The sequence below is a fragment of the Chiloscyllium punctatum genome, chromosome 4, assembly GCF_047496795.1.
Source record: "Chiloscyllium punctatum isolate Juve2018m chromosome 4, sChiPun1.3, whole genome shotgun sequence".
NCBI lineage: Eukaryota > Metazoa > Chordata > Chondrichthyes > Orectolobiformes > Hemiscylliidae > Chiloscyllium > Chiloscyllium punctatum.
In genome coordinates this window covers 51,987,519-52,004,531 of record NC_092742.1, presented here as the reverse complement: position 1 = coordinate 52,004,531, position 17,013 = coordinate 51,987,519, and the positions used below count along the sequence as shown (strand labels likewise).

The 17,013-nt window shown below is 41.4% G+C and overlaps 1 protein-coding gene across 4 annotated transcripts in view; it reads right to left on the bottom strand.

Moving 5' to 3' along the window:
* frmd6 (FERM domain containing 6) overlaps positions 1-17,013 on the bottom strand; it is a 133,350-nt gene that overhangs the window by 29,597 nt on the left and 86,740 nt on the right. For all 4 annotated transcript variants that reach the window (XM_072568702.1, XM_072568700.1, XM_072568703.1 and 1 more), the window contains 3 exons: positions 16,235-16,421; positions 12,774-12,929; positions 2,230-2,295 (listed from right to left, as the gene is read on the bottom strand). In XM_072568702.1, the coding sequence (XP_072424803.1) occupies positions 2,230-2,295; positions 12,774-12,929; positions 16,235-16,421 (409 nt within the window). The remainder of the gene's footprint in view (positions 1-2,229; positions 2,296-12,773; positions 12,930-16,234; positions 16,422-17,013) is intronic.

The following is a 17,013-nucleotide window of genomic DNA, read 5'->3' as shown; positions in this document are numbered from 1 at the left end:
GAGAGGTGGAAAGTTTAAGGGGGATAAACACGGTAAGTATTGACACAGAGGGTAGTGGGCATCTGGAACAAATTGCCAGAAGAGGTGGTAGAGGCAGGCACAATAGATTCATTTGAGATGCGTCTGGACAGATGCATGTGTAGGTGGGGAACAGAGGGATACAGATGCTTAGGAAGTGGGCGACAGGTTTAGACAGTAAATTTGGATTGGTTCAGGCTTGGAAGGCCAAAGGGCCTGTTCCTGGGCTGTAAATTTTCTTTGTTCTTTGTTCAGTCTAGAGTGCGATTGTCCATATTTAAATTTTTAAAAAATCTGGATCACAAGGCACCAAAATGTCCAAATTACTTTGTTTTGGAATCAATGGGTAATAAAAAAAAAATTCATATGCATTTATCACCACTGGCTCAGCCACCTTCTTATAGTAAGATGGAGCTCTGGCAATTGAATTCAACAAAACTGGTTATCTTATAACTAAAACATACCACTGGTTTGTACTGTAATATGGTATAATAGGTTGAACTACTCACAGATTTTGTATGCAGACTAAAATTAGAAAAGAAAAGTAGGCCCATTGTGTCCATTACCCTAAGCTAATCAACATTATCAAACAGATAGATATTTTACGCAAATGTTCTAGTCACTTGGCTGCATCACACATTAGACAGAAATTATCTGAAATAAAGTATTTACAAATTCATAAAATTTAGCAGTTTTTATGTTTCTGAAACCTTCTTATTGTTTATTCTTCACTCTTGACTTAACCTTGAACTTAAATTCTGTCTTCTCTTTAGCTCAAATGATGCTTCTGGCCTTCATGAAATGGACGAAGACGTCTCACCCTGACATAGTGAAATATATAGTCACTTGGGATCATTCCAACTGGCCAGCGAGCTAGGAGTTGCAGGATCTCTAGCATAACTTTTGACGTTTCAAGGCCTTGGCATTGCATCAGAAAACATCTCTGAAATTTAGCACTGTGCATAATATGAAGCAACAGACAATATGAGCATGCCACAGTGATTTTGGCCCCGGCAGCCATTTAACTAGAGAGAGAAGCCTGTTACCACAGTGAAGTAGAATTGTGAAGCAGTTAATACACATCGATGCTGCTAAATTAAACAGCTTAAATAAAAATTAAAAAGTTTAAATTTTCTTCTGTTATGTAGTAACCAATTTGCAAAAAATCTCTATGAAAAGGAGTTGAATTACAATAATTTTTTGAGTTGTAATAGTTTAGCAAGAGGAGGAACCAAGTACAATATAGACTCCAAGCCAGACTGCAAGAGAGACTTATTGAAAGCCATGACCTGTTAGCACTCTAAAGGAGGAGCTCAGATCGATTTGGTGGTTGGACGGCAAGCTCTGAATTTGAGGCAGTTCAAGGAAATAAGAACCAATGAGAATCAAGGCTTTAGGGCTTGGGCCAGCCAGGTCTGAGAGTCAGGGAGTAGAATGGTGTAGGAGACCAAGTCCAGGGCCACTGGAGTGACACTACCAACTACATAAAGACCATTAAGAATGGACAGTAAATGCTGACTTAACCAGCAATGGTTATATCCAATGAATGAATAATGGAAAAATACAACTGCGCTGGAGGAGACTGAACTATATTCCCATTCCATCCCTTTTAGAAGTGGGAGTCTAATATAAAATTCAAAACCAGTTGGGAAGGTGGGATATTTAAATTTTAACTTCTTTTGAAAAAGCAAAGTACAACAAAACTTAACTGCACTGCAGCAGTAACTTATACAACACCAGTTTGGGAGATCTATTACTATATTTGTAGCACTTTGGAAATGGAGGGAGATGTGGGCCACTTCTGGTTATTGGGAAGGGATATGGAACTGGGTACAGTACATGGGACATAGTAAGGTTAAGTATAGTAGTGAGTTGGAGACAGAGTGAGATTGGAAGCTAGTAATGTGTTAGAACAGTCTTGATGAACATGATGTTTTGTCAAGGCTGGAGTGTGCCTTTTGCCCTTATCATTGAGAGCATACTGTAGCATACAATGACTAACAACATGTGATTTTTGCCTATGGCAAGGACTGTTGCTAAGGAATTGAATTTTCAGCCATGTACAGTGTGGCAAAATTTCAAAGAAACTGAATGGATTTGACACTTGCACAATCAACTTTCCAGATGGATAGCTCTCAATCAGGTTAGCAACCGTGAAAGGCAAGAGAAAGGACAGGAGCTGAATTTATACAAAACAGTTTCTTATCTTACCTGAAATATCTGAAGTCCTTGAAGAGTCAAGCCCAACATCAGTGAAGCATCAATTTCCCTTTTATCCTAAATGGAACCAAAAAAGATAGAGATCAATAATATTCAACAAACGAGGAGTTTTCCGAGCAGTTAAAGGCTGTACCATGGTTTCCTCAGCTATATGCTAGCACCAGTAAAGTAACAGGTCTGCAGTAATTTCTGACAGCATTAAATAATTACAATCAACTTATGGACTTTTACTTATACATCTGAATAAGAAGTTTTTGATATCTGCATCAATGAAGCACAACAGTCCTAAATTAAAGATATTTATACCAAAATGCAGTAATTAGTGGCAATAAAACAATTGCAGATGCTGGAATCCAAGGTAGACAAGCAGGAAACTGGAAGAACACGGCAAGCCAGATAGCATCAGGAGGTGGAGAAGTCAACATTTTGGGTGTAACCCTTCTTCTGGAATGGGGGTGGGTGTAGGGGAAGCTGCAGATAAAGGGGGTCGGGGAGGGGGGTATGGCGGGGTGGTGAGGTAGGGATAGGTAAATTAGTGGAGGCGGTGAGTGGTTTGATCCACTGGCTAGAAAACCAGCGAGAGCCCAGTGTTGTCTTTTATTTCAGAAAAATCCACAGCATCTTGTTACAGTCAGGCTTACTGGACAGGTTGTGATGAGGCTTGACAGAAGTCCCACCCACTGAGAGCTGTTGGCCAGAGGCATGCAGCTCTACTGAACAACATCACCACTAGCAATAGTCCTGTTCTCCCAATAATTCTGAAGGAACTCACCAGTACAGAGGAGCAGTATTTTCTGCATATAGGACACTGCACTGGAGTGTGGTGAATCACTCAAGAAAAAGGAGAAGGAAGGAGGGAGGGTGGAATAAAGGACTCCATATTAGGCTGCTTAAGATAAAGGAGATTCACAAACTAACAGATGACAAAGTTGGGATAAGGGAGACTCTTTCAGGCTGGCAACTTGTAACTAGTGGAGTACCACAGTAATCAGTAATGAGGCCTCAATTATTTCCAACATATATTAATGACCTTGAGGAAAGTGAATGGACTATAACCAAGTTTGAGGATGACAAAGTATCTACAGATGGCTATAGAGAGGTTAAGCAAGTGGCAGATGGAATATAATATGGGAAAATGTGAAATTATGCACTTTGGCAGAAAGAATAGAGGAGCTGAACTTTATTTAAGTGAGAAAAGACTGCAGAAAGCTGCAGCATAGATGGATTGGAGGGCCCTGGTGCGTAAATCACAAAAAGCTAGGATCCATGCTCAGCAGGTAATCAGGAAAGCAAATGAAAATTTGGTCTTTATTTCAAAGGGAATGGACCAAACAAATAGAGAGGTTTTGCTAAAGCAATAAAATGCACTTGTCAGACCATAGCGGAAATGTTGCAGAAAAAAGCTTCGCTTCACCGATCCAAGGAAAGATATACTGACATTAGAGGCAATGCAGAGAAAGTTCACAAGATTGATCCCAGGTATGGAGGGATTATTTCATGAGGAGAGGTTAAGCAGGCTGAGCCTGGATTCATTACAGTTTAGCAGAACAAAAAGGGAACTTACTGAAACATACAAGATTGTAAGGGAACCTGACAGGGTAGGTGTGGAGAGAATGTTTCTCCTTCGGGGAGAGTCTAGGACTAGAGGACATAATCTCAGAATAAGGGCCATTCACTTAAGACAGAGATGAGGAGGAATCGTTCTTCTCTCAAATGATAGTAAATCTCCAGAATTCTTTACTGCAGAGGGCTATCGAGGCTGGGTTATTAAGTACATTCAAGATTGAAACAGACAAATTTTTAATCACTAAGGGAATCAAGAGTTATAGGGAAAAGGCAAGAAATGAGTTATCACATCAACCATGGTCTAAATAATTGGGGAAGTGGAGGTTGATGGGCCAAATGACCTAGTTCTGCTCCTCCAGTGTCTTTGTGTCTCCCTCATTTTACATGAACACTAGCCCAAACTCTATCATACCACTGCCTCCACACGACAATGAGTAACTAACGTGTCCTCCTGGTTAGAATGCTACAGTAAAAGTCATAACCATCAACAAGTTCAAATGAATTTTATCCAATGAAACATCCAATACTCCATATGAAACTTAAATAGTCACCCTTAACCACCCCCCTTGTGTCTGTGCTGTAGGTGGCTTTGTTTTTAGATTAGATTCCCTACAGTGTGGAAACAGGCCCTTTGGCCCAACCAGTCTACACCAACCCTCAAAAGAGTAACCCACCCAGACCCATTTCCCTCCGACTAATGCACCTAACACTATGAACAATTTAGCATGGCCAATTCACCCGACCCGCACAACTTTGGACTGTGGGAGGAAACCAGAGTACCCGGAGGAAACCCACGCAGACACGGGGAGAATGTGCAAACCCCACACAGACAGTCGCCCAAAGCTGGAATCGCACTTGGGACCCTGGTGCTGTGAGGCAGCAGTGCTAACCACTGTGCCACGGTGCCGCCCAGGTTCTTGGGCTTCTGTACAGTGCTACTCCAGTGACGTCAGCACGGCTGGTGGAACATTGTTGACATTTAATGTGGGAGGTTGTCAAAGATTGTCCGTAATTAGTTCTGAGCTTGAAAGGTCATGCTATAGACTGTACTCTTTGAACATATGGCACATTTTGGATTGGCTTGTAGTCAACAATAACTGGAGTGGCAGTGATGGCAGCACAAATCTGCTGTCATCCTGAAGGCTCCTGTTTCATAGAGGTCACCAATGGTAACATCTCCGCCATTCCGATAATCTGGTATAGCACAGAGTTCTGGATGCTGGGAGACCCTTTAAGCCACTGGTATCTATGCCATGTGACATCAATCTTGTTGTAAGATTAATCCTTCCATAAGTCAATATGGTGTAAAATCCAGCGAGTAAGTTTGCTGATGCTGTCCTCTATCCTGGGAGAGTTCTGCAGGGCATGTTTGGTCACGTGTGGTAGAGAAGGACCACTTGGCTGTCTAACGAAAAGCAGCTCTCATAAATATTATTTACTGCACATTACCAATCAGGGAACAGGAGGTGCATGCTTACACGATCCTGCAGCTTGTAAGTTATAGACTGAGATGAGACAGAAGTGGAGTGAGAGGCTATAGTCTCTGCCCTGCTACTAGCCTAGGCCATTCTAATGATCACCAGCATGTTCTCATCTGTGCGGTTAGATCATAGTGTCCCTCACCCCAGCCCCGCCCCCAGGTTAGGTGTTACTTCCTCCAACCATGGGTCACTTTGTCCTACAACAGAGAGGTGTGTGTCAGGGATTTTTATGTGGGCATATTCTTGGCAGAGTGGAAGAACAGCGGGATCTTGGTGTGCAGGTACATAGATCCCTTAAAATTGCCACCCAGGTGGACAGGATTGTTAAGAAAGCATATGGTGTTTTGGCTTTCGTTAACAGGGGGATTGAGTTTAAGAGCTGTGAGATCTTGTTGCAGCTCTATACAACTTTGGTTAGACTGCGTCCAGTTCTGGTCGCCCTATTATAGGAAAGATGTGGATGCTTTGGAGAAGGTTCAGAGGAGGTTTACCAGGATGCTGCCTGGAATGAAGGGCTTATCTTATGAAGAGTGGTTGACTCTTTTCATTGGAAAAAAGAAGGAAGAGAAGGGACCTTATTGAGGTGTATAAGATAATGAGAGGCAATGTTAGAGTTGATAGCCAGAAACTTTTTCCCAGGGCAGAAATTGTTAACACGAAGGGTCATAGTTTTAAGCTGTTTGGCAGAAAGTATAGAGGGGGATGTCAGAGGCGGGTTCTTCACACAGAGAGTTGAGAGAGCATGGAATGCGTTGCCAGCAGCAGTTGTGGAAGAGAGGTCATTGGGGATATTTAAGAGACTGCTTGACATGCATATGGTCACAGAAATGTGAGGGTTCGTACATTAGGTTTACCTTACAGGAGGATCAATGGTCGGCACAACATTGTGGGCTGAAGGGCCTGTTCTGTGCTGTACTGATCTATGTCCTGTTATGGGACTTGGAGAGTTAGCGAGAGAGTCACACAGCCCCCTTTGAAAATAGCCGCCATGTTACAAGCCAATTGGGCAGTTGGCAGGTCACCAGTATTCCTTTCACTGGATCAGGAACCAGCTAGCAGCAAGTCCCATCAACTGTCAGGCCAGCAGTTCTTTTGCTCAGTGCCTAACAGGAAGCAGTGGTGCTGTAGAAAATACACTCACAGGAGCCCCAGGATCATGGAGTGACCTAAAGATAAGTGGTGGCAGGAGGGGTTGCATGAGGTTGCAGTGGAAGGAGGTATTGGGGGGAACAGCAGCAAGGACAGGGTTTAGTTCTCTGTCACCTCTCCTTCCTGATCTTGGGTCACATGATCAGATTGTGAGTACTTCTGAAGGAGGGACACTAACAGGAGACCACAAGCAACCGGCTCCAGTTTGTATTTTTTGCTCCACCTCTCCCCATCAATGGGGACTGAGCATTGCTGAGTTAACATTAGTGGAGGCAATGGAAAGCCCTTACTTTGAAGTCTGCATTTGGGGATGGACCAGGAAGACCATCTATGGGCCCCTTCCAACTCAGCCAACAGGTGATGAGGCGGGAAGGCAGCAAGATCCCATCAACCACCATCTCATCCAAATAACCAACCTCCCAGTCCCCAAACCTGCCATGGTGCATGAACATATAACACTGTCCAAAGCGTGTACTGCAGTGTGTTTGGGTGAATAGCTGACATTGCGTGCAAGTTGAGAAATCAGTTGAGTGCCAGACTCATAGCCGTGCTAAGCACAAAATAAGGCTCTGAATGTTGGGGACATGAGTCAGGCTTGGTTTGGACCTTCGACAGAAATGTGAGTAAAGCATTGTATGAGACCAGTGGGTCATTTGTAAGGGCATGCATGTGCACCTTGATCCTTTGTGAGGGGTCACTGGGTCAATAGACAGTGTTGCATCCAAATCCTCAGAGCTAGACAGATCACATTGCCAGCAATGGCTGTCTGCTCCCACTGCTTTCTCAGAGCCTGTAGGGACAGTGTTTTGGTTCCCTATTGTCAAAGAAACAATCTTGATTCACCAACATTGCATCAGACAAACTTGAAAACATTTGCCTACAGTGTCACTGCAACCAGAAACACTTCCTGAACAAGTTCCAGCAGCCAAGATGCTCCTCTCCTTTAAGTAGTCTGGCCTCAAGTAACACAGGCTAGCTTTAAGAGAAACCATCCTCACACAAACCTTCCTTACCGAGATGTGCAACCATCCAGCAGGATTCTTAGCAACAGTAATGCACATACGGCCTATATTGCTACAAATAGATGATGGTCAATTTCACATTAGATTAGATTCCCTATAGTGTGGAAACATGCCATTCAGCCCAACAAGTCCATACCAACCCTCCGAAGTGTAACTCAACCAGATCCATTTCCTTCCAACTAATACACCTAATACTATGGGCAATTTAGCATGGCCAATTAATTTGGGCTATACATCTTTGGACTATGGAAGGAAACTGGAGCACCTGGAGAAAACCCATGCAGACAGGGGAAGAACATACAAACTCCGCACTGTAAGTTGCCTGAGGCTGGAATTAAACCGGAGTCCCTGATGCTGTGATGCAGTAGTGCTAACCACTGAGTCACTGTGCTGCCCATATCTCACTCCCCACACTTGATTATCTAGCTGATCCAATCTCCAGTCCCCACAAAATAACTGGGCAGAGAACCCATAAAATCATTTTTAGTTTGCAGACTAATACACAAGAAGACCCAGGGTTCAAATGAGTTCTGTTCTGAACTCATTCACAAGTTGAGTTGTACATAAGTCGCACCACAGTGCAGGATAATATAGAGCAGCTGGCCATTAGTACAGAAAATCTTTACATGCCATTTCTTTAAAATCACACCCCCGTATGGGATTGCATTTTTAAATATGGGACCCCCTGTAATACTAGATTCCACGATTGGGTAAAACAGTGGGTTGCTGTACCATTAAGTTTGTGAAACATCTTGATGAACATGCAAGAACATTCAATAATATAAATAAATCAACACAAGATCATGCAATGTCATTAGAGAGTAGTAAAATTAAGGATTAACATAAAACTCTTTTCATCCAAATCTTAGAGCAAGTTAAAATAATAATGCAAAACATTTGGCAGATACAGAATAATGATCATTATTTAGTGAATATCTCAAATTTAGTTATATTACATAATTTCTAATTTGGGTGTTGGCTATACATCAACAGCGAATACAGTTGGCCTGATCTTTCCTGTTTACAATATAATTTCTATCTGGCAGGATTACAATCACATATAGTGGTCACACATACTCCTGTGATGCAATGTTGTCTTATTCATTGAGTGCTAAATTACAAATATCCTTATTACTTTGCTGTTTATTAGGATAATGCATAAAGCAGCTCTCCTCACACACCTACCTCTTCCAATATCAACAGAATGAAAGCAAAACTAAAGGTTCATAACACATGGTGGGTAAACGGCCCCTGTGGCAGTTCATTTTGCCGAGCAAAACACTTAGTCCATGGAGAGAACAAGCCTGAACAGAAAGTGTGCTGTTTGTTCATTGTTTTATGCACATGTACAGAAAAGTAGGAGTTTATGCATAAATACAATGGCTAAGTCAATGGCCAATATTTCTGAGATTAAGTATGTGCTTTTGTGTTAAGCAGGATAGTGGATGTGTAGTATGTTGTCATGATATAGTGAGAACCAAAAAGAAAAGTTACATCTTGCAATATTCCTGCTGGAATTTCACATGCTTTTTATTATTTGATCAATAGAATCTGGGCATCACTGGTTAGATCAGTTTTATCACCCACTTCTTTGTTCTTAGAAAAAGTGTTGGTAAGCTGCATTCTTGAACTGTTACAATTCTTGAGGTATAGGGACACCCACTATTGTTTGGAAGATAGTTCCAGGAGTTTGACATAGTAACAGTGAAGGAACAGCAGTGTAGTTCCAAGGACGGTATGTGACTTGGAAGGGATCTTGCAGAAGGTCCCCTGCACCTGCTGCTCTTGTCTTCTAGGTGCTAGAGATCACAGGGTTTGGACCACGTTGTCAAAGGAGCTTTGGTGAGTTGCTGCACTGCATGTTGCACATGGTAGACATTGCTGCTACTGTATATTGGGAGTGAAGGGAATGAACGTTGTAAGTGGTGGACAGGATGCCAGTCAAGCATAATATTGAGCTTAAATGCTTACTTGCAAATAGAGAATCTTCCATCATGCTCCTGATTTTCACCTTGTAGATGGTGGACAAACATTGGGAAACATGAGATGAGTCACTTCTTCCAGAATTCCTAGCCCCTTACACACTCTTGTATCCACTTTATATATGGCTGAATGCTATTTGCCACCCATCAGCCCAAGACTGAACATTTCCTAGCTCGTTAAGCATATGGGCTTGGGTTGCTTCAGTTTCTGAGGAGTTGCAAATGGTGCTGAATCAACAGGGCAATCATCAGTGAACCATGTCTGCCCTTGTGATAGAAGGAAGGTCATTGATGAAGCAACTGAAGATGGCTGTACTAAGGACAGTACCCTGAGGAACTCCTGCAGAGATGTCCTGGAGCTGATATAACTGACCTCCAACAAACACAATCATCTTCCTTAATGCTCAACATGACTCTAACCAGCAGAGCATTTAACTCCGCCAATTCCTCTCAACTTGAGTCTTGATTGTTGTAGTGATTGGAAAGAGGTTAGCCAGGTAGGTATCATACAATGAGTTCCCTGATTGGGGCTGGCCCAATCAGGGAGCTATTGCTGACAGAAATAAACAGGAGTCTCAGGGGTTCTGCTCACTCTAGGAGCCAGCTCAGTTTGATCAGTGTCATTTACCATGCACATGTAAATAAAATGGTGACATGGAAACGGGATACCGGCCTTTGTGGAGTTATTTTACTGGGAGCCTTGATTTCATACTCAGTTGGATGTTGCCTTTTTGTCAAGGACAATCACTCTCACTTCACACTGAAGTTCAGCTCTTTTGTCCATGTTTGGACCGAGGCTCGAAGGAAGTCAGGAGTTGAGTGGCCCTTGTGGAACCCAAACTCAGTGTAGGGAGATCACTCCTTCACATGCATCACTTGATAAGACTGTTGACAACCTCTTCCATCACACTGCTAATAATCAGGAGTCGTCTGCAGGGGTGGAAATTTGCCAGGTGAGATTTGTTGTTTACAGGACATACCTGGCAATTTAACATGTTGTTGGGTAGATACCACTGTTGCATCTGTACCGAAACACCTTACCCTAGGGGTGCGGCTGGTTCCTAAAGGACAGGTCTTCAGCACTGTCATCAAAATCATTTCACAGCCCATTGCCTCTGTAGCAGCCAGGGTCTTCAGCCATTTCTTCATATCACAAGAAGCTGAATCAAGTTGAAGACCAGCATATGTAATGCTGGGGATGTCTGCAGAAGGCTATAATGAATTGTTGTTTTGGTATTTCGGGGTGAAGTTGGAAGCAAATATTTCAGCCTAGTCTTTTGCCCTGATATGCCGGACACGCCCATTGTTGAAGTTGGGGATATCATGGAGTGTCCAACTCATGTTAGCAGTTTAACTGTCCATGGCCAATCATGACTGGATGTGGCAGGATTGCAGAGCTTAACTCTGACCCACTTGCTGTGGGATCCTTTATTCCTTCTTTTGCAGCTGCTTCTGATGTTTGGCACACAAGTTGTCCTGTTATAGTTTCACTAGGTTAAGCTTTGCTTGGCACTGCTCCTGTTGTGCCCTCCTGCTCTCTTCATTAAACCAGGATTCATCTCCTAAACTGATGGTAATGGGAGAATGCCATCATGTCAGGCCATGAGGGCATGTCCTGATACTGTGACTGACTACAAGCCCACTGCTGATGACAACTCCAGCACCTCGTGGATGCCCAGCCTTGAGTTGCTAGATCCATTCTAAGTCTGTCGAATAGTACAGTGATCATGCTGCACAAGATGTTGGAGGGTATCATCAATATGAAGATAGACCTTCACCTCCACAAAGACTACATGGTGGTCACTGTTATGGATAGTGTCATGGACAGAGTTATTTGTGACCAGGCAGATTGCTGAGCATGAGGTCAAACAGATTTTCCCCTTGCTGAATCTTTCACTGCATATCACAGACCCAGTCCAGTAGCTATGTCCTTTCAGCCTTGATCTGTTCAGTCAGTAGTGATACTATTACAGAGTCACTCCTAGTCATGGAAAATTGAAATCCTTCAAACGGAGTACATTTGGGGTTCACAGCCAACATTGAGGTGTCCTGGGGCAATATCTTGCCAAATGTATCTGTGCTTAGCAGCTGTGGGGCAGAACATACCAAGGGATGGTGACAGTGTTGTCTGAGACATTGTCTGTAAGGTATAATCCTACAGGTACGATTATGGCAGGCTGTTATTTGACCAAGCTGTTGGTCAGCTCAGAATTTTGGCACAAAGCCCCAGACGACTTTATAAGGTCAAGAGGATTCTGTCTGCCTCATTTCTTCATATGTACAGGTCAATGTTGGGTGGTCTGCCTGGGTTCACTCCTTTGTTTAGACTTTGTAGCAGTTTGATACAACAGTGGTTTGTTCAGCCGTTTCAGAGGGCAGTTAAAAGCCAAACATGTTGTTGTGGACCTGGAGTTACATGTATTAGCAAAAAGTGAGGACTGCAGATGCTGGAGATAAGAGTCGAAAGTATGGTGCTGGAAAAGCATGGCAGGTCAGGCAGGGACAGGAGAATCTTCTGGTCTACTGCTCCTCAGATGCTGCCTGACCTGCTGTGCTTTTCCAACACCACACTCTCGACCCTGGAGTTACATGTATGCTAGATTAGGTAAGGACAACGTTTTCAATTCCAAAAGGACATTAGTAAACCTGATTGTTTTTTGAACAACCAGCCAGAGCTACTTGCTCATTATTAGCCTAGCTTTTATTTTTAGATATTTACTGGATTTAACTATCACTATGTGCCATTGTGGGATTTGAACCCCTGGCCCCAGGACATTAGCCTGTGGTTCTAGATTACAATCTGATATTATCACCATGCCACTCCCTCCCTCCACTTAAATCAGGACAGACTGTTACTTGGTTTAATAAACTCTTACTTCCCTTTGGCCTCAACTGTTCCTACACAAAGGCAGAAGACAAAAAAAGGGTAACAAAGGCGAAAGGTGAACTTTTATTGCTAGATGCAAATATTGCTCTTTCCCTGAGCCTGTTCCTCCTGTGAAATGCCAGACTTACACTGCACCATCTAACCGTTATCAGTTGCTACAAGGTCAAAAACCACTTTTTAAGCAGGGTTGTTGTAGTTTTCATCTCTAAGATGTCACTCACTACCTTAATTTTGGTTCTGGATAGTGATCTCTTAAAACTGGTTGACAAACCCCATCTTAAGGCAACCATTCCACTAAACGGATTACTGGTAACCTTCCCAGGTTGTGAAAGGAATCAGATAAAAATAAATCTCAGTAAATGGAGAATTCTTTCAGTCAGTGCTTTCTGTAAACATTCAGAGTGCTCTGTCTGAACTGAAGCCACAACATATATATTCTGTTCCTTACCTTATATAGCCTATAATAATGAACGGCCACATCATCTAACTGGACAGCCTCCTTGATGTATTTGAGATGTGCTTCTGAGGCTGTAAGTGCATACTGGTCCTTGTGCATATTTGGAATGTGTTTCAAAATGTATTCCTTTCCTCGTTTGGTAACCACCTGTAAGATAAAAATCTTTTTTTTAAATCAAATATTTTGGTACCATGCTATACTGTGTGACAATTATACAATCTTCACAGAATAAAATCACTGCAGCTTCAAAACAATACAGTACTTGCACGTATTCTTATGTATCATATATGTCTATGGCATTGTCGCCAATCCTACATAGAGGCAAACAAGCCCTTTCAACATATTATTAGACCTACTACAATAATCAGGGATCTAGGAAGGTGGCATAGCATTGCCTGACTTTGAACATGCAAAATGTTCAATGCTGTCAGTTGCTTTCGGGGGTTGAACCATTACTTTTTCTATTCTATATGGATCATATTTCAATTTCCCTATGGAACTAAGTATTTCAGACAATTTGGCTATTAGTGTCAGTCAGTCATTAAAACCTAATATTAAATTACCAAAGGGCAGAGTATTCTCCAACTTAAATTTGGTGTCAAAGTGATATTTTCAGTTCTTTTATAAAAATATTTTTGAAGTTTTCAGATGTTCTTCCCAGTATATATTAATTGGGTTTTTTTTGCCTCTACTTCTTTTCAGTACATTTTGAATTACAGCACGAAAAATGACAAATGAGTGGTAAGTGGTGACTGTTTGACAGCAATCTGTTGCTAATATTATGTCTAATCATCCTTGGATTTTATCACTTCCCACCTAATCTCAAACTAAAACAGATCAGACTCCCTACTCAACACCAACTGTGCTTCAAATAAATATGCACAATGTACTGCCAAGAAGGACCAAAATCAAAGGCTTGGAGGAGTCATAGTTTGCTCATATTTATCTCTTTGCTGTAACAGAAACTAGAGGATCAGAAAATAAGAAATTCAAATCAAAATAATAATTATTGGACTTCTCTCAAAACACAATGTTAGTAACTGTGAGCCTGAAATATACAGATGTTACAACAGATGACGTTTACTCGCTTAATTTCTATTTCATGTTGTTCCCAGTTTGGAACACACAGCTGAAGCCTACTATTAAATTAATCTGGATGAAAAGTTGCCAGCTTAGCATTTGGATCAACTTTAAGGGTTTGCCAATATAAAGAAATGACTATTCAAAATGACAAATGTACTTGGGTCAGTTTAAAATTCTGTATTTCATTATCGTACAATGCACAAACTATATACATAGATACACACAAAAACAAACAAATACACAGAGAAATGCACTCAGCTTATTTACAAAGGTAGCCACAGTTTTATTCTTTCAAAGATCATGAGATTGTGTATTCAGACTCAAAACATTGCCTTTAAACTCTCTAAGATTTATCTTAAGTATATAGTAACACAAGTCCTCTGTTATTTTGTGGTTTCTGTGTTATGATGTTTTCAGTCTCTGCACTGAGGTCATTATGGATATTCAGCACACACATAATTAAGTCAGCAATTTGCTACTTATGAGAAGGTAGCATTAAGGGATATTACGTAATATCATTCTCATAGGTCCCTGTCCTGTCTAAACAATTTGTTATAAAGTTTTTCCTTGCTAACAGTGTTTTCTTGTTGAAACTAAATTAGCTAAATGTGTAAAATGAACTAAATGTGTAAAACTAGCATACGCATTAATGCAAAAAATATTTAAAGTTGTCATAGCTGATTAAAGAGCTGCAGCTACTGGACATCTTACAATGCTGTGAAAGAAAAATGACCAAAAGATCATTTTTCTTTAAAACTTAGTTCATGGGATATGGAAAGTCAACATTTACTGCCCATCTATAATTGTCCCTGAGAAAGTTATGAGAAAGGACTTCTCAAACTATTACTGAGTAGTGTCATTGCACCCAATGATGTAATGGAGGGATGTTCAAGGTGAAGGTGCAAAGATGTTATTCCATGTTAGGATGGCATTTGACTTGCAGGTGATGCTGTTCCATGCATCCACTGCCCTCATTCTTCTAGGTGGTAGATGTACAGATTTTAGAATGTGCTGTCAATGCGGCTTGGTGAGTCATTGTGGTGCACCTTGTCGATGATACACATTGCTGCCACAGTGGTAGAGAGTGTGAACGTTATAGTGCTGATCAAGTGGGCTGCTCTGTCTCAGATAGTCAAGCTTCTGCAGGTTTGTTGGATCTGCACTCATCTGAAAAAATGAAATATTCTAATACATTCCTCACTTGTGTTTTTGATATATTGGCAGTCAAGAGGGGAGATTCACACAGCAGAATGTTCAATCTCTGAGTTGGTCTCGAAATTGCAGCACTGATGTGGCTGAACCAGTTAAGCTTCTGGTCAATGGTAATCCTCAGGATATTGATGGTAGGATTTTCAGCAAAGGTAATACCAAATGAGAGGGGTTTAGATTCTACATTGTTGCTTGACAGTCACGCATTCAAAAACATGCAAATTTGTACAGGTGGAGACAGAAGGGAAAGTTTTGCATAAATTGAGAGCTGCATGCTAATGAAAAAGCTTTAGCCTGATAAGATTCATCTCACTACGCTTACAAATCCAGTGACTAAAAGTTGCATTCTTGTTGAAAGAACCTATACACTCCTATTCCAAACTTTTCCTTTAGCTCCAAACAGGAGGTGGAAATGAGAAATAACATTTACAAGGTGATCCTGATCATTTGGTTTATTATAAATTCTGCATTCATGAATGTAAAGTTCAAACAACTGCAAAAGGATGTTTGGTAGAAATCAGACTGGATTACTCAGTATCATTCTTGCTGAAATCAGAGAAGACAGCAATGGAAAACAAGAGATAGAATTGAGTAGAGCAGTGTGCTGCTTTACTCCCATACTACTTTATTTCCCTCTTCCCATTCCCACCATAATGAACTGCCATTAGCCTGATGTAGTTGATGGGTAGAGTTCAGAGCCTAGCAATCTGCCTCTTCATTTGTTTACTATGTCGATCTCCATTGCGCTGGCTGAAGGACATAAGTAAACAATGGTTTAAGACATTGGATGAAAAGGAGAAAATCTCACCCTCTCAACAGACAGTGAAGTTATTTTCAGGTTGCAATCTCAGTAGAACGCTATAAAAATTCTCAGCCTCGTTTGTGGGCACTTCCTCCAAGATATAAACGTTGGAGCTCAGGATTGATGCATCATCCTGAGCCAATTCCATCATGCGCATGGTTGAACTTGGTTACAATGAATTTGTTTTAAATTAAGTTGGAATTTAAAGGTGATGCATACAGTCACTGAGTCACAAATCCCAGACTCCAAGCTCAGTTAGATCTTCCGTGTTTGCAGCTTAACAAACTGAGTTTTGCCTCTTTTATTTCTGTATCTATATAAAGATTTTAAAAAGATTAACAATTTGCAAAGGTCATACCCAAGGAGGAAAGTAGGCTTCTGGCTCAAAGTATTTCCCATAGTGCTTGTGCCTTTTGTAGTTGCCAAGGTCTGCTTGTAAAGCATAGGCAGCAAGTAGAAAATAGGCTTCCTCATGTAGCATGCACTGAGACTGGAGAACCTGTTTCCGCAAGTGCCAGTAGTAGTAGTATCTAGCTGCTCTATCACTGCAAAGAAAAATGTTACATTAGAATCTCTGACAAACACACTGAAGTAAAGTTACATGCTTGCTGATAAGCAGCATTGGAATCACTGCATTAGAAACTGAACTATATTACAATACAGCACCTAACAGTTATACACAAAGATATGAAAATGCTTTGCTCTCATCTTTCAGAATGTTCCTCAGCAGGTTTTACATTTTCTTCACAAACTCTGCAACCTGATAACAGAATCGGCTTCCACAACATGGCAGCATTGGATGAAAATGGTGCAAAGAATGAAATCTCATTTTCATCCTCCAATGAAATGGGAAATTGTGGCGTCAGTGGGGGATGGATCTGCAAAATGCACATTAAGCAAATTCCCAACCTGAAAAATGGCTAGTGGAAAATGGTGCAAGAAGACGAATGAGGAAGGTGATCAAATTGCCTCAGAAAAAAGTTTATGTGTCAGCCATTTCACAGCCTGACAAAAATTGGGTCTGTAGTATCAAGAAACATTTAAAATATATGAGGTCAAAGGGGGCTATCTGGCTGATCATGTCTGTTCTAGCCAGAAACCCAGCAATCCAGCCTAATCCCATTTTCCACCCCTCAA